Source organism: Coloeus monedula, assembly GCF_965178545.1.
Source record: "Coloeus monedula genome assembly, chromosome: Z".
Taxonomy (NCBI): Eukaryota; Metazoa; Chordata; class Aves; order Passeriformes; family Corvidae; genus Coloeus; species Coloeus monedula.
In genome coordinates, this window is record NC_138822.1 from 75729886 (window position 1) to 75747904 (window position 18019).

Below are 18019 nucleotides of genomic sequence, written 5' to 3' on the forward strand. Positions count from 1 at the left end.
CCCTCCAGCAGATCAGCACCCCCACCCAACTTGGTGCCATCTGCAAACTGACTGAGGGTGTTCTCAATCCTCTCATCCAGATCATCAATAAAGATAAACAGGACTGCGCCCAACACTGACCTCTGGGGGACATGTCTAGTGACAGGCCACCAACTGGATGCAGCACCATTCAGCAGCACTCCCTGGGCTTGGCCATCCAGAGAGTTTTCACCCAGTGAACAGTGCACCCATCCAAGCCATAAGCAGCCAGTTTCTCCAGGAGATGCTGTGGGAAACAGTGACAAAGGCTTTGCTGAAGTCCAAGTAGACACATGCCCAGCCTTTCCCTCATCCACTACATGGGTCACCTTGTCACAGAAGGTCAGGTGGGTCAAGCAGGACCTGCCTTTCATAAACCCACGCTGGCTGGGCCTGATCCCCTGGTTTCCTGTATGTGTCCATGATGGCACTCAGGATGATCTGCTCCATGACCTTCCAGGGCACTGAGGTCAGGCTGCTAGACCTGAAGTTCCCTGGATCTTTCTTTTGGCCCTCCTTGTAGATGGGCATTGTTTTTGCCAATCTCCAGTCAGCTGGAACCTCCCTGATGAGCCAGGGCTGCTGGTAAATGATGGAAAGTGGTCTGGTGAGCACTTCCACCAGCTCCTTCAGTGCCCTTGGGTGGATCCCATAGAACCTGTGTGCACCCAAGTGGTGCAGCAGGTCCCTTATCATTTCCCGTTGGATCATGGCAGCTTCATTCTGCTCCCCATCCCTGTCTTACAGCTAACCAGGCTGAGAACAACTGGTCTTACTGTTACACACTGAGGCAAAGAAGGCATAAAGTACCTCAGCCTTTCCTTCTCCTTTGTCACTTTGTTTCCCACCACACCCAGTAAGGGACAGAGATTGTCCTTAGCCCTCCTTTTGTTGCTGATGTACTTACAGAAACTGTTTTATATGGCAGTAGCCAGGTTAAGTTCTAGTTGGGCTCTGGCCCTTTCAGTGTTCTCCCTGCATAATCCCACAACGTCCTTGTAGTCCTCCCAAGCTGCCCCTTCTTCCAGAAGTCAGAAACTTCCCTTTCTTCCCCAAGTTCCAGCCCAAGCTCTCTGTTCAGCCAGGCTGGCCTTCTTTCCTGCTGGCTCATCTTTCGGCACATGGAGATGCCCTCCTCCTGTGCCTTGTGCCTTCAAGATTTCATTACTGAAGAATATCCAATGTTCCCTGATTCCTTTGCCCTTCAGGACTGCCTCCCAAGTGACTATGTTGCTAAGCATATGTTAACCAAGGAAAAAAATGGCATTTCAGATCACAGAAATTCAGATACCCACATTATCATGAAATATGAGTCTCTGAGTTATCTGACCTGGAAACTGGCAGAATCCCCAAAAAATGGGGAGGGGGAGTAATTTATTTGCCATCCAGAAGGCTTATTCTTTCATCTCTTGTGCATACCATCTACAGAGAATTAATGTTTGTAAGAGGCTGAAAGTTATGAATCAAGCTTGGTATATAATTATTTTTCTTCATCTGTTATCTGCGAAGTATCCAGCTGCCTTGGTTGAGCCTTTCCATTCAGCACCTTCAGGAGACTACCCTGAGTACAAAGGAAATGTGGCTTAAAGGCCAGACAGGAGAAAAAAATGTCAATAAGCTATTCTTTATGCTTTTCCGTGATGTCTCAGAGTGTTATCAGAAGTCAAGGACTTCAGGGATAGATGTCCCAGACAGAGGCACCATGGAGGAGGGGGAAACTAACTGACTCATACTCCTTGCTGGGCATCTAAAGCACTAAAGAAAACTACATACTAAACCTGAATAATTTCCGAAGATGCAGCAGTGATTCTGTCCTCCATGGTTTAGGAAACCCAGTCACAGTTAATGCTCCAAAAGACAGCTCCAAATGCTGCTAAAAGAGTTTATTAAAGACCATACTAACAGTTCTCATAACAATGGCACGTACAATGATTCAAAATCATGACAAATAGCATGGAGTTTTGAAGAGCATTATTACATCATGGACAAGAACAAAGCAGATGTGCTGTCTCAGAACTCTACAAGCAGGCCCATGAAATACAGGAGTCACATCATACAGCTACACAAGTGTCAGAGAAAATAGAAAGAAAAAAAAAAAAAAGTCATTCAATATGCAGTCCTTGAATTTATTGACAGTATTACAGTACTTTATGGGCAAGGACTGGCTTGTTCCAGCTGCACTTTCCAGAGCACAAGGGCAGCTGGAAAAGCAAAAATATCCCCAATAAAAACCCTCCAACGAACATGCCTCAGGTGCAATCACCACTCCAGACCTTCCTTCTTGCGAATTTTCAGTCAGAAATTCTGACCTCCCTGCAATTACTTTGCTCAGGACAGTGTTTTGTTTTTTAAGAAAACAAAAGCAGGACGCTTCTTTAAGACAGTGCAAAAATATTTCAATGGTATTGTCAATGGTATTATAAGATTAATGACAATCAGCATGGGTCAATCACAGCACGGCCAACAGCATCTCCAAGATCAGAAGCGAATGGACCTGCTGCCCCTTGACCAGCACTCCAGACTGAGGGCTTGCAGAGGGGAGGTGTGCTCCTCTCTTCCAAGCAAGCCGTCATTTCTGGGTTCATAGTGAGGAATGGTCTTAGCTACTCCAGGGTAATAAAATGCTACAGAAAGCCTGCGATATTAAATTATCCAATCCTCTGCCAAACACTAACAAAAGAATATTGAAGTGGAAAAAGCACATAGCAGCCATGTGATTCGCCATGGCTCTAACTCTACGATTCTAACGCTGATCCCTTCCTGACCGTGTCGGTCACGGCAGCCCGAGCGTGCCTTACGGAGCTGAGCAGCTTACAGCACCCCCACGGCCATCAGGGACTCCCAGCAGCACGTGGGGATTTGTACTCTCCGAGACACACCAGCTAATTACAGTGGCAGGGCAGCTGCAGCCTGCTCCTGGTGTGCTGCCTTTGCAGCTTTTGGCTACGACATCTCAGGCCCCACCCCGGGCTCGTGGCCCTGGTCTTGCCCGCGCTCACAGCAGCACATCCGTGGACATACATTCATTCGGTGTGCATCTTCAGAGCCATCTGCAACCTCTTTTTTAAGCAGATGTTGAGGTGTCTGTATATCACGTTGGCATAATCTGTGTCAGAAGATCCCCAGGCAGCTCCACAGTACGTGAATTCAATGAGAGATAACTGTGCTTTGTCAACCCCTCCAAATCATCTCCTCCCAATTTCCACACAGTTGTGTGTTTGCATCGTAGTGTGATTATGCAGAACCTTTTTAATGCCTGCCAAATTCAGAGGATAAAATCACAGTGCTGCATATCAACAAAACCCAGCAACTCCAGCCTCCAATATAAAATAATTTATATACACAAAGCAGAATTTACATGTTAAATAAGAAGAGATTGTCTCATTCTCTACGGTGTCTTACCCAGCTACTAAAAAATAAATAATTCACATCAGATTGATGGATTTGTTTCCTATACAGCACACGTGCGCTATCGGAGCTGACAAAGACAACATGAAAAAAACCTTTTGCAATTAATAAAAGAGAATTGTTGAACACCTGCACATATTGGCACAAGGCAGAAGAGGAAAGGGAACATTACACAGCTCAGCTCAGGTGCCTTCCTCTGTGGAGCGGGACTCAGATTTCAGCTTCACAAATTCCTTGGCAACTTCATCATTGGTTCTCTGAGAGAGAATCCTCAGGATTGTGAGTCCAGTCTCATCCATGTGAATCCTGCGCCCGAGGGGGCACCAGCAAGCACAGCTTCCTTTGTCTGCTATATCTCTGAGCTGCATCACTGCTATCCCCAGAACCCGGTCCTCCCGGGCAAAGCAGTAATCCTTCACACAGACTTGGAGCTCGTAGGCATCGGGGCCATCTTCATTCCCCAGGATGCTGGAAAACACACACAAGTTCATTTACAGTGTCTCGAGTGCAAAACAAAGGTGCCAGCAGCTGACTGGAGGGCTCTGGTAAGTCACAGAAAACTCCTTTCTACAGAAAACCCTGGTCAGAAAGAGAGAAGTAAAACCTACAGCATGTGGGCATTTTTTCCGATTTACAGCAGATAAAGTAAACCTGGTTACTCAAGAAGAAAAAATTAACAACCCCTTTCAAGCTGCCTTTGCAACTTGCGTGTGTGTGTTAAACTGTGAAATGAGAGGAGCGGGAAACATTAAAGCCATGCTAATAGATTTTCAACTCAGATGACTTTAAACATTTCTGCTTCTGCTAAGGGTTGCTTCATTTCAGAATTACTATTTTAATTAGATGAAGTCTTTGTTAAAGATTCAGGACCTTCCATTAATGCAAAAGCTAATAAAAAAAATCCCCAGCCCTTCTGATGTTTCTAAAATTAAAAGAATAAAAGGAACAATATCTCTTCACTTAGAGGGGGCCTGCCTTTCCTCACAGAACAGAACAATTATATGAACACTCCCTTCTCCCCCAGACATTTACAGCCTTTTGCTGGTCAGTTCTGCTCATCTCATTTTTATATGTACAGCTGAGAGAGGTCAAGCCTGCAGCTCCCTCTGTTAAGCCTCCCAAGAAGGAATATGTCCTTATAATAATGAAAGAAAATGAAATAAGAAGAGATCAATACTCAATGCTGAGAAACACTGCAATTTTAGCAGAGCAAATTACTACCAATTCCAAGGGCTGTATCCTTGGAAACAAGTTCCAAAAGCATGTCCTACAGGTCAAGTTGGGATAAAAACGCACATTAAGAAATAAATAAACTTTTATCCTCAACTCTACCAATAAAAAATACAAAATTCATTAAAATGACAGAGCACAGTAAAATACGTTCACAGGACACACAGAGTATTTCAGAAAGAAGCCAAAGGACACTGCTGGTATAGAACAGACCTCAGCAACCCACCCGCAGCAAAAACTTCCATAATCCCGCTTTTCTGCAAAGACACCAAAGACAGGACCAAGCTACTGGTTCATGTACTCTTCTGGGCCCTGAGCAGGCTGTCTGGGGACACTGGAAAGCCCTAACTGTCCTCTGCATCTGCACTTGCCACACCAGATGCCCAGGATATTTTTCACACTTACAAATGAAAGGTTTCGTTGTATTTTGGAGCCCAGTTGTTGCTCTTCGACTTGGTTGTGAACTTCCTCTTCTTGTCACTCTGGTGGGGCCCAATCATGGTGATTTCAACAAATGGACGGAACATGCCAGATGTCTGCCACTTCAGGTCGTTGGCTGCCACAACTGGAAGAGAGAGTCACAACCTTGTTTACAGTAAATACTCATTTGTGCTCATTGCTCTGGACATCCTTCAGCTCTGCTCTGCTTTCAGTTTCTTGTTTCTAACCTGAAACATGACAGTGTCACAACACACATGAGCAGGACTATTTTGTAATGCAAGGATTTGCTTTTTTGATCTAGTTTAAGTTCTGTGAAGGGAATTTAATGTTTGGGACAGCATGTAGCTTCTGCCATATGGATTGTCAAGAAATAAGCCCAAGAAAACAGGCATTCCTGCAGCTCCAGGCAGGTTGCCTTGACAGTTCCATGCTTACATCATCATTATGTGTGGGATAAGAAAAAAAAGGGGCATTTTGGAGGCCAATATTTAGGTATCTGTTGAAAAGGGAAAATGGGACGGTAGGTAAGACAAACAAATCTGTGGGTGGTTCCAGGATCCAGACTTATTAGCTTTTAATTCTCATTCTATCTCAGGTCACTGCAGGGAACAGACCGAAGCAGAGGAAATAGCTCTGAAAATCAGCTTTTGCACTTCCATGTAGATTTAACCAGAAGAGAGGCAGGCCTGAAGAACTGTTTACATAAATCTTCAGAGGAAATTAAAGTAGTTAAGTATGCTGTATTCAAGCGAAGGAGATGAAGGAGGAAAAGGAACCCTGGAATGAATCACTGCTTTGGTTATTTTCAGAGTGGCTGTTCAGGGACCAACATGGCCTTCAGGACGGGGGAGAGGAGCCTCTGAACTCTCAGTGGCTCTGTGATGTCCGGGTGCACACTGAGCAGTTTCGCAAGATCAGCCTGCCCCGTTCTCTGCAGCACAGACTAAACTGTGGCGCCTGGCGAGAGCCATCATCTGATTTCTGTTTACTTGCATACATCGCTGCCAATAAACAACCGGGCTGTGCACTGCCATGTCACTGGCTGCACAACCTCATTTGCTGTTTCTCTTCGTGTCCCTGATGTGAAACAGGGAAAACAATTCTGGCCTGAGATCCCACAAGCTAACACAGAAACATCCTGACTGCCAGCTGGAGATTTGCCCTGGCGAGCCTGAGCAGCAGCATGTGCTTTGCCATACCTTTGACCGTGACCTTGTGCTCCCCAGTTCCTGGGTGGGTGTACAGGTCAATCTGGATGGACACTTCTCCCACGGGATCATCAACACCAGAGCCTGTGGGAAGAAAATCGACACCCCCCGCCACGCACACATGGATTACTTGTTATTGGCGTAAGTCTTTATGGCCTCAGGAAGACAATGTGGTGTTTTCACAGCACACCTCCCAGAGCCAGCTTCTCAGTCAGCACCAAGAATGTCACGGTAGTGCAAGATAACATCAGGCTCACATGCCCAACACACATAAACACCAGCACTTCTTCCACTCCACTCAAGACTGCATCCTATTGAGGACACCAGTGAGGATTTTAAAAGAATTTAAAAGACCTAATGCTCAACAGTGGACCTTCACAGGGAGCAAGGATTTTTCAGAGGTTCCTGCCAAGCTGCTGTGTGTACATGCAGGCATTCCAGTGATGGGCATTGGCATTCCTGTCTGCTCAGGGAAGAAGGGAGGACAAAAAACTCAACAACAACAGAAAAAGGAGGAAAGGACATCACACAACAGAGGAAATTTAGGGGGAAAAAAAGATGTAGGTATTAGTGATTTGCACGGAGCCATAGTGCAGTCTCACCCTCCAATAACCTTTCTGCATGTTGTACATCACTTAAAAGTTGTCATCTTGGCTGCCTATCTGCTTCCCTTTGGAGCACAATGAGAACCCCCCTTCTTTGTTGTGCATCAAAAATGTTGAGAGAGAAGCACTCACAATTTGCATACTTATTTCCCTTTATCAATGAGCCATGGAGAAAACAAGATGTAACTTCAGAAGGGAAAGATAGTATGTTGGTATCAGAGGGAGCTTTCATGAACCTTACAATTCATATATTATGATTTTTTTCAACTTTTAAACTGTTAATCACAATTATCATCATGTAGTATATGGAAATGACATTTTTCTGGGTAATACAATTAAGATGTCACGTAAATTACAGAAAATGACTGCTGTGCAAAATGAAGATCAAGTTTTGATAAGAGAGTGAGATTGATTTGACTTTCTCTTTGATAACTGCCTGACCTCAGTTTGACAATTAGCAATGCTGTTGTAATCGAGATACTTAGAGGGTAATTGAGTACCTATGAACAGCATTTTTTTTGTCAAATCTGAGGGTAAGATACATTACTAAGTGAAAAACTGGTCTGTTTGAAATTCTAGATAAGGAGCTTGAAGGATATCATTAAACAAACATTTTGAGTAGACTGATCTAACAAGTTAACTTCCACAAGAATGGTCTGCAGGCAGCAAAACCACTCATTTAAAAACCAAGAGGTTGAGAGCCATGACACTGTGCAATTCTCTGAGGCAAATTACATGCCACAGAACTGTAGGCAGTGAAAGTCACATTAATATACAAGTATCTGAGCAACCAAAACACAACCTCAAATTATTACCTCAGGGTAGGTTCTCATTATTGACCTTTAGGCTGTAACAAATATAATCTTGAAGGTACTGTTTCCTCCCTGGTTAGAAGTGCAATGCTGCTTTTTTTTCTGTATATAAGCACAGAGCTTTAAAATTGGTAGGCTTAATTATTGACCTGACCCATTTGATGGTGTGGATCTGTCACTTACACTGTTAGCATTTTCCACAGAAATAAACAGAATTACCAACAGTATGGCCACAATCCACAGAAACATTAGCCAACAAACGCTCAGGTCTTCACTTTATTGATCCTTAGTGTAATTAATTGGTTATAAAGGAGATGCTGATGCCTCAGAAGAATGGGAGCAGAATCATTCCATTACCTTTGAAGAAGACAAAATTTACACTACAGTTTTTTCCTGCCTTCATTCTTGTCTTTCTATACAAAAATCTTGTTCTATGAACTGAAAATTTCAGAGACAAAAAAACAATCTGAAGACAGCCAACAAAAAAATATTCTGAGCATGTACAACTGTGTGCATACACATACTTGTACATTTAGTGACAAGCAGATTTAATTCTTGACATGAAGGCCTCATTGGTATTGCAATACTGAAAGGTGAAACTGCAGAACTGAGCTCGTGCAATGGGTTATAGATGTGTTTCACCTGATATAAGAAAAAGACTTTGGACAGCAAAAAATAAATTAAGAGATGAAACACTGCAAGACTTAATATATAGGGGTCTCCAGAGCATCCAGACCTTTAGCTAACCCTGCTTCAAGCCAGATGGTTCAAGCTTGGCCATAACCTTGAGTGCGTATCAGACATTCCCATGTATTACAGTAGCCCTTCTCAGCAGACCACACACATGCAAGTTCAGGACTTGAAACACACACCCCATGGTAAAGGGTAGGGAACAAGTCTGCAGCATCTTCCAAAACCCAGTCCATTTTCAAGACAACTTTCACATCCCATGAATAAATCTCAAGCTTGGGAACAGGCTCTCAGGCAAGGTACAGACTTCTAAACCACACCACTTGTGGCTCAGTCTGTGGGATGCAAGCATTCGGTGGAAGTTCACTTCTACAAGGGAACTACAGGGAACAGGACTCTGGAAAAGGTTTCTGAGCATGGGCAAGATGACTTCAAAAGCAAGGCAGTTGGGTAATGTTGTTATGGTAACAACATTAATCTTGAACATACCCTTATCAGGAAGAACGTCCTCATTAGTGGTAAACCTTATACCTTTCCCATCATGCACTGAGACATGAATTCAAAAGGCAAGAAAGCAAGCAGGATAAAGAGAGAAGAGTATGAATTACAACACAATTAGCAATGTCACTTAAACACAAGGCAAATATTCTAGCTCTTAACAGACAAAATATCCTTCTAGATCTTCTGCACCAGGCTTTGGAGAGCAAGGCTGTCTGCAAGTAAGGCATAGTCTGGGTTAAAACAGAACAGAATTTGTGCTGGCATAACTGAACTGCAGCCCTGATCCTGCAGAGCAAACATTTAGCAGCAATAGAAGTAGTGCAATAGAAGTCTACTCAGTAATGAAATAAAAGCAGTAGGTACTTCACAAACTGGAAGGTGCAACCACTGAGCACAGAAGTAAGAGAAGCACACAGCATTTAAATGATTCTGCATGAAGCCATGTCCTCCCATGAGCTCATGGGACTTATGCAAAGGGAAACCTCAATCACAGAGCTCTGGTAAGCAGATGTCAGCTGTAAACAGTGGTGCTGCCCCTTCTGTCCCTTCAACCTGTGTGCAGCTCTCCAAACCCATATACCAGCCGTCGTTAATAAGAAGGGTAAGAAAATATCCTTCTTTAGCCCCAGTCCTGGGAGAGAGTTACAGAATCACAGAATAAGCTGAGTTGGAAGTGACCCACAAGAGACATTGAGTCCAGCTCCTGGCCCTGCACAGGACCACCCCAAGAGTCACACCTTGTACCTGAGAGCATTGTTCAAACAGTTCTTGAACTGTCAGGCTGGTGCAGTGACCACTGCCCTGGGGAGCCTGTTCAGTGCCCAACCATCCTCTGGGTGAAGAACCTTTTCCTACTATCCAGCCTAACCCTCCCCTGACACAACTTCAGGCCGTTCCCTCAGGTCCTGTCAATGGTCACCACAGAGAAGAGATCAGAGTCATGCCTTTCTCAGAGATATCCTAGCACTGATTCTGCAGATATTAGGTGGCATAGCTCAGATCTTTTATTCCACAAACAGGGTCCAAAATTCTCAAACCTACTAACATACAGGATGCTGATTTGTACCAGTGGCCTACCATGCCCAGTGTTCCCTACAGTGCCTTAGACTAAGTCACAAAGAAATGTCATCAGTCAGCTATGAGATTTAATTGATGATCTCACAACGTGTGCATATTATGTCCTAACGCCAGAGCTTAATTCTTTCTAAGCTTCTTAAAAAATACATAAATACCCAGGCACCCACTTCTGTGGGAGCCCTGTATATTTCTGCTTCTGAGAGATAATGACAATGTTCCATTATCTTCGTGTTTCTGCTAAATACTTGCCCTCAGCGAAGTTTTACAGCCAAATCATGCATTGCATGAAGCTGCTTTTTCATATCAGCTTTGAATTTGTCAGTTTTGTGACTTCAGTGGAGCACTTTCTTTCTGTAGTTTTAAGTACTCCTGACTGTAGCATGGACTGCAGAACATCAGTGCTGCCACACTTCCTTGTATCTTAGTTCATCATGACAGTTTAAAAGTATCCACACAAAAAACTAGCGTCAGTTCATGGTTTGGATATATAACGGGAAATATGTGCACAGAACAGCAAAGACTGTAAGCACTCAAGTGTGCACTCAAGTTCCCCATTAAAAAGTGGTTTGCATAAGTGATGGCAACAGCCAGGTTCCTGGAGTCCCTAGTGGATGTAGCAGTCTTTGACCCGTCTGGCCACTGGATGTCATCGTTGCTCTGCTGGGACACAGCGACAGGACCATTCTCTCAAAGGTACTGATTTTTTATTTAATTTCAGTGTCTTAATGCAGTATGTTTCAACATAAGGAAGACTAGACTGTGCTGCTAAAGGCAGGGATCATAGAATCACAGAACCATCACAGTTGGAAGAGACCTGCAAGGTCATCTAGTCCAACTGTCAACCCAGCACCATCAAAATCATCCCTAAACTATGTCCCCAAATGCCACATCCAGACACCTCTTATACACTTCCAGAGATGGTGACTCCACCACCTCCCTGGGCAATTTATTCCAGTGTCTAGCCACCTTTTCAATGAAAAAATAAATTCTACTATCTAACCTGAACCTCCCCTGGCACAACTTCAGGCCATTTCCTCTCATCATTTCACTTGAGACATGGCAAAAAACACTAACTTGCACCTCACTACAACCTCCTTTCAGGTAGTTTCAGATCCCCTCTGAGGCTCCTCTTCTGATGATTCAACCATCCAAAACTAAACCAAACTTTTCTCTCTAGAAACAAACCTTGTTTTGTTCATGAAATCTCTGAACTTTCCACACTGCTAGGGGAATGCCAGTATCAAGCAGCCTCATTGGCACACAAGGGAAAGTGTGCAAATGGAGTGCTTTCCCCTTGATCCTGGTGCTCGGTGTGATGGCATGCTGGCAGAGTTAGTACAGTCTGTGGGGTCGCCAGCTCTCTTAGGCTTGGAAGGAGTAAAAGAAAAAGGATTCCATGCAAACAGATGGCAGAAGGACATGCCCATGGAGTTGTATAACTTTGCATCTGGGATGAAGTAGCTTAATGGCAAGGCTTTTAATTAAACAGCCTGAAAACTTAAAAATACCAGTTTTGGTTTAGACCCAACCCCTAACAGCATCTGTCTCCTCTTACTGCAAATAGTGAGATTCACAGTCAGCCAGTGAAGGTCCTTGACTAGAGACCAAATTTTTTCAGTACAATAATATGGAGATGTTCACATGAAAGAGATGAAATTAACTGTTTACCCCTCCAAAATCAATGAAACAGCACTACTGAGCCATAAGGCTTCTCAGAGAGTCACCAAACACTTTGGTGACCCATCCCAGCAGCTTATTAATATGTTGTGGTGATCTGTAATCATCTAGCTCCCACATACCCTGTACTGGCTTGCAGACAAAACAGTGTATTTGTTGCTCTCCTGAGAGATTTCTCCCTTTACAGGCAGCCTGTAGCTCCATAACTCATCAAATTGCTGTCACTCAGCCTTAGTCAGGGCCACATGGGCTGTGCCAGCAGCTGGTCTGTGACCCAGGCACAGGCCACACACGTTAACCACTGGTTTCTGCAGTGGTGTCTTGCTGGAATGGTACCTGACACCACCGTGCAAGTCTCAGTACAGTAACTTCAAATTTCACTTAAGCCACCCACCCACATTAATTCATGAAACGTGACTGTTAAGTGAGGATTGCAGAGAAAAAAAGACCACAAACACCCCAAGCCTTATGTTTCACAGAGTTCTGCTCTCTCAAAATGTAGTCATAAAGTGGGAAATAACCCCCTTTCCCTCCTTTCCAGTTTCAAAAGCTCTGAACTGTCACGCTTTCAGAAATGTTACTGCCAAAAGCACTCTACAAACTGGCAGTACCAGGGAGAGAAATTATGAACAGATCCAAGAGCTTCATTGAACTCTGCCAATACAAAAGAGTCTTACCCTGAGCTGTCTGAGATTGGACAAACGTTTTGATGAGAGTGTCCGTGGTCTGAGTGTAGAGGGAGAGAGCATATCGAAGTGACTGCAGGTCTGGGCTCTTCTCCAAGAAGGTTTTCTTCAGACCGTTGCCACCAGCATGGAAATATTGCTGAGAGTGAAAAGAAATGGGAAAGGTACTGAGCAAGAATTGCAACCAGCAACCAACAGGTATGTGCAATTGTATGTACGGATAGGAAACAGCTGGAAAAATTCACAAAACAGCTTCTGTACTGGAAACCCAGCCCTAATGCCAGCTGACACCAACTGCTCATGGCATTCCTGTTCCAAAGCACTTAAATATGAATATGCTGACTCCCAGCATGCCAGTCCCCTGAACCTCTTCAGGTGTAGACAAACATGGCAGTATCCCCTTAGAGCCTTTATCACTGTGGCAGTAGGGACAGACTCCTGCCATCTCCTGAACCAGGACAGGCACTGTCCTCCCAAAAAGGATTTGAGGATGGAGTTAGAGAACAGCAGAGACAGAAATGGAATCACTTACTTTGATTGTATCCAGTGCCAGGTCCAGGACAGCACACTGCTTTGGAGTGAGGCTCCTGGTTTCTTCTCTCACCATATGATCCTGCAAACAACCATTGTATTTGACATGAGCATGCTGTCAGAGGCTAAAGGAAAAGGAGTCCCCAGTATCATCATTTTCTCTGGATTCACGCTGTATCTATGTGGTGACAGCATTAATTCAGCTGTTCGAGTAATGTTTCATGGAGTCTCTCAGAATCATTTATTACAGCTTAACTTGAAAATAAACTAATTTTCTCTCTTTCTTGCAGGCACAGAAGACATAAATAAGGAAATAACTGGACAAAGGTAAGTGACAATTTAAAATCACAGTTTGTCTCTCAAGAAAACCCAAACAGAAGTCTGCCTGCCACCACTGTCATTCTAGAGCAGCCACAACAAAACTCTCCAAATACCACCTTAATCAAGGAATTCTGAGAACCAGACATTAGTCAAAGTCATTTTATGTCATTTATGGATTTTTTTAACTCTTCCAACTACAAAGGTCACTAATTCATTCCATCATTTGCGTAAAAGAAGAAAAACAAAAGAAAACACGTTTGCAAAAAGAAGACATTGTTCCCATTGAGACCCACCAACTCTAATAGCAAAAAGCCAGGAATCACTTGGGAAAGAATTCCCTTTCCTGAAGTGGAAGCACATTCCTGTTAGACTCCTGCCTGACTACAGGGATGTGCCATCCTTTGTCATTTCACTAAGCTCTTTCTCTCTGATGCTTAGTCTGGGTCTCAGGGGAAAACAGCGTATTTTAGAAGTCAAAGCTTTGCACAAACACATATTCTAACTGAGCTGCTGAAGGTCAGGCCAGTTGACTTCAGGTTGGGTCCTAAAAGCATTCATTAAAAAGCTGCAGGCCAATCAGGCAAAGGCTATTTATCCCTACTCTAAACATGTCACAGCCCCCCTAGACACTTTCCAGGAGACAAGCCTGCTAAATTGCCTCTGCGTAAAACACACCTAGTGTGTGGCATCATGTGCATGTTTCACAGGGACAGACCTGCTGGCTATTTTGCAGCTTGCTGATTCTTCACACTGCCTGGTGCTGTCCCCATCCATTATCCATTGCAATCCATCTCCTGCCTGACAGAGACAGGACTCTCTGCAGTCTAGGGGCAGCACAAGGCATTTGCTACACTTCTCACAGACATCTAGCCATCAACTTTATACAGTGCAGCCTTGAACTCCACAGAAGATGCCTCTCAAGTTGTCAAGTTTCTCAGACAAGTTCACACCCTGCTTTCTTGAGTAGCAGAGATGTGCCTCGACACGCCTCTTCCCCCACACAGGATGTCCCTGGTCTGGGGACTGTGTGCAGGGGCACAGTACTTGGTGAGCTGCAGCGTCTCTTCTGTTGTGATATGCTGTCCTGAGGGAAGCAATAGCCCTCCTCCCTCTTCTTTGTGAGCTGGGGGTAATTCAGTTGAAGATGATGTGGCTTCACACTTCAGTACACAGACACTTCAGCACACAGAGGGTAAAGCATTCTTTTCTCTGTCTGACAGTCAGATTAAGTGCAAAATCAGCCAGAGCCCAGGGCCATGTTCATGGGAGAGGCCAATTTAGTCAGGATAGCTGTGTTCCCGAGGCAGAGCGACTTTCACATCTGCTAAAATGACTTTCTAGGCCTGCTTACCAGATTCCCCAAACTGCCACAGAAACCAGGTGGTCAACACTTTTCTCTCAAACACCTACAGAGCTTTTCAGCCCCCTGAGCGGTCACTCCACCTGTGCCCATGCTGTCAATGCACAGCAACACATCACTGCTTTCTCCGAGTTTCCCAGTGTCAGTTCCTTCAACACATTATGTAAAAATAACCCAGAGACTGGACTGGTAATATTTGCACCTACTCAGAGAGGAGCCCACGACTGCCATTCCTGTGCATACCTGCCCTCTGCAAATCCCACGCTGTTCCTATAAAGAACTGTACACGTGCTACCTTGCACTTCCCAGACTGCCAGCCAGGAGTAAGAAACAAATATTTACATCAAATAATTATGCAAGTTCAAGCAGAAGAAGTAAAAAAACCAAACCAAAACAAAAACAAACCAAACCAACCCAACAAACTTTTCATGATCTCTCAGACTCATCCTTGTGTTCTCCATAGGTATTCTCAGAAGAAACTCTGTGGTCAGAGTTTCTGGCTGTTTACTCTGGGGGCAGCACAAGGGAGAGGAGGCAGCTGCTCCCTGCACCAGTTGCTGGCTATTAAGCAAACTGAACAGAAAGAGTTTGATAGTAAGTGGGAGGCAGGTATGTGGCACCAAGGAGCCAGATTTATGGTTGGTTTTCTGAGCATTTTAAAATACACTGTGAAATTGATTTGTCATCAGGATGAGAGCCTGTGCTTGTCAGGTCTGTCAATCTCAGTTTTCAGCTGAGTTATCTGATTCACTAGGGCTCTGTTCTCCCTGGTCTATTTAAGACCAATAAAGCTTAAAATCCATCCCATAATTTTCCCAGGTTTTTAGTGGAACTGCAAAATGCAGAGGAGGAGGGCTCTGAAGAACCATGCCTTCCTGCCCTGTTAGCTTGTATGTGCCTGCAAAAACAAAAGGACAAAAACTGTAATATCCACACTTCTTACAGGGACTCAAGCAATTTACACTCTTGTAACACTCCTATTCTTCTGGAAATTTTTGGACACAGTGCCATTTCCCTTATGGTCTCCAAAATTCTGGTGCTTTCACAATTGAGCACGACTGTCTTGCCACATAAAATATCCTGTGCACCTGTATTGCTGCTGTTCTATAGGTGGATATGCAAATAAAGATCTGAACACACACCAGGGCTTGCCTGATTTGCATGATTACGTGCATTTCTAAAATTGCAGTCCAGAGTCACCAAAGCTAAGCTCTACAGTAACGGCACTGAAGACAGGCTGCTGCTGAGGGATGGCATTCACCTGACCAGTGCAAATGGAAACCAGCAAAGCTTCCAAAACATTCTCAGCAGAATGTGCCCTGTACATGCTCAGAAATTCCAGTAATGAGAAAATATGGAACAAGTAAAAGATAACAGTGAATTTCAGTGGCCATGCCCAAGAATGCAAGCAAACCACAGGAACTCACAGACTGTCCTTGTGACCTGGGGGAAGAAACAGCAAATTCAGAGCTCTGCCCTCAGACACCAGGAGTACATGTAAAAGGCAGGGATGGCTTCTCTTCCTCCACTTGATGAGTCCTTGCTGATATTTTTGCAAGGAAAAGGGGAAATTCACAGGAAACAGGAGTCACACTGGATGCTGCGGTTCTGCTGCCACTCTCCCAGGCTGGCTACAAAGCTCCTTTCTCCCCATTTTTCCCATAGAAGTGACACACAGCATTGCAAGCACAGGAAGCAGGGAAGGAAACAATCCTCATGAACCACCATGTCACCAGGGATAACAGCCTGACTGTGGTACTGCATAAGGCCATCACTCAGCACAAGTGACAGCTTGGGAGCCACACGTGGAGTTTATGCTAGGTGACTATTAACTGCTATTTTACAGCCTCAAAATGTAGCTGGAGAACAGGAGCATGTCTAATGACACACCTGCATGCCATGATCACTTGCTAGGACTGCTAATAAGCACTGCCTTAAATGAGCTGTGTACTGGCCACATAAGCGTGTATGGAAAACGTATCTGGTGGGCAAGGGACATAGGTATATGAAGACAGCTGTATTAAGTATGCAATACAAACTCAAAAATCAACAGGAAGGGACAAATCCATTTTGAAACTGCACTAGTCACTTAGAATAATGTCCTTTGCACTGGGAAGACTTCCTTGATCATGCTCTGAGACAGAGTTCAGGTCCAGCTCCATCTCCCTCACAGCAGACTGTGCACTGTGACACTTCAGATTTAGACCTCCTCCTCCTCCTGCACCATACCTGTCTTGTAGCACAAGACCAACCACAGCACAGTGCAATCTGAGTGCTGTAAGGCATCACTATTTTCATACCATTGCTGTCGTGATCAGTGAATTAGTGTTTGATTCGCTTATGATGAGGTGGCGTGCACTTCATAATGCTCATGTCATGCACTGTCACGTCATGCACTGTCAAAACACATCAACAGAGCCTTCATGCTAAATGCCAGCTTGCCTGTGAAGGGAGCCCACGCAGAAGGAATTTACAGACACAGGCTCTCTTCCATAAGCAACAGTTATTTTTGTAACAGTCCATGTAATTCATCCATATCTAGCACAAGTGTCTTTCCAACCATTAGGGACTCCCTTTTATAAATGGGGATACGGAGGAGCTGGCCAGATATTGAGGAGTCTACTTTTTTTCATTTTAAATCGATGTACCAGACTTATCACCATGTATACAGAAGAGAAAAACTACACTGATGATTAAACCCGCAATAAGATTTAATCTTAAGTACTATGCTAATGTTAGTAGAATGCATTTAAAAGCACATTTAATGCATTTAAAGGCATTTCTCTACAAATGCATTCAGCAACAAACCACTGCAAGCACAAGACATGCTATGCACTACCACACTTTCATGCTTACACACAGGGACATTAACACAAGCCATGCAGGACAATACCTTCAACTTTGACAAGTGTCCCAGTTCCTTAGCAGCACTGAAAATCAACTGTGTTCCCTTTGGTTGCAAAAGTTAGAAAAGAAAGGAGGGGGGAAAAAAAGGTTATAAACAAACTTCACATATTTCTCCTTTGAGCAAGTCAAGTCAGTTCATAGCAACTTTACATAACCACCCCAAGGCCAGGTACAACAACTGGACTCCTTGCCAGTTTATTACCTAGTATAAACACTGGCATTTCTGTGGATACTACATCAAGAGCTACTTCAGAGCACAATGTCTTGCTAACCAGTTCACTCTTGCTTACAGCAGCCACTCACACAGGATGAACCTTCAAATGGATTGCACAGGCTTGGGGTACAGGCCATCTCCAAACACTCCTTTAGATTTCATGTCTAAATACACATGAAGACAGCAAAGACTGGCCAAAGCAAAAGATCACACAACCCCAAGATGATGAGAATCCCTCTACAGAGGCTCAGTCATCAGGGTGGGGGTAAGCACAGATCAGATCAGAAACAAAACTGGACCTCAGCTGTTTAGGCCTGAGAGATTGCCAGTCCA

General features: G+C 44.2%; 1 protein-coding gene across 1 annotated transcript in view; it reads right to left on the minus strand.

Moving 5' to 3' along the window:
• Positions 1–3336: 3336 nt before the first annotated feature.
• The window catches only part of LOC309584785 (protein unc-13 homolog B-like), a 204429-nt gene continuing 189746 nt past the window's right edge, over positions 3337–18019 (minus strand). Inside the window, exons 35-40 of the mRNA XM_082301026.1 lie at positions 17459–17515; positions 12886–12966; positions 12345–12492; positions 6297–6389; positions 5062–5221; positions 3337–3894 (exon numbers count right to left, since the gene is read on the minus strand). Coding sequence (XP_082157152.1) covers positions 3609–3894; positions 5062–5221; positions 6297–6389; positions 12345–12492; positions 12886–12966; positions 17459–17515 — 825 coding nt within the window. The 3' untranslated portion in view covers positions 3337–3608. The remainder of the gene's footprint in view (positions 3895–5061; positions 5222–6296; positions 6390–12344; positions 12493–12885; positions 12967–17458; positions 17516–18019) is intronic.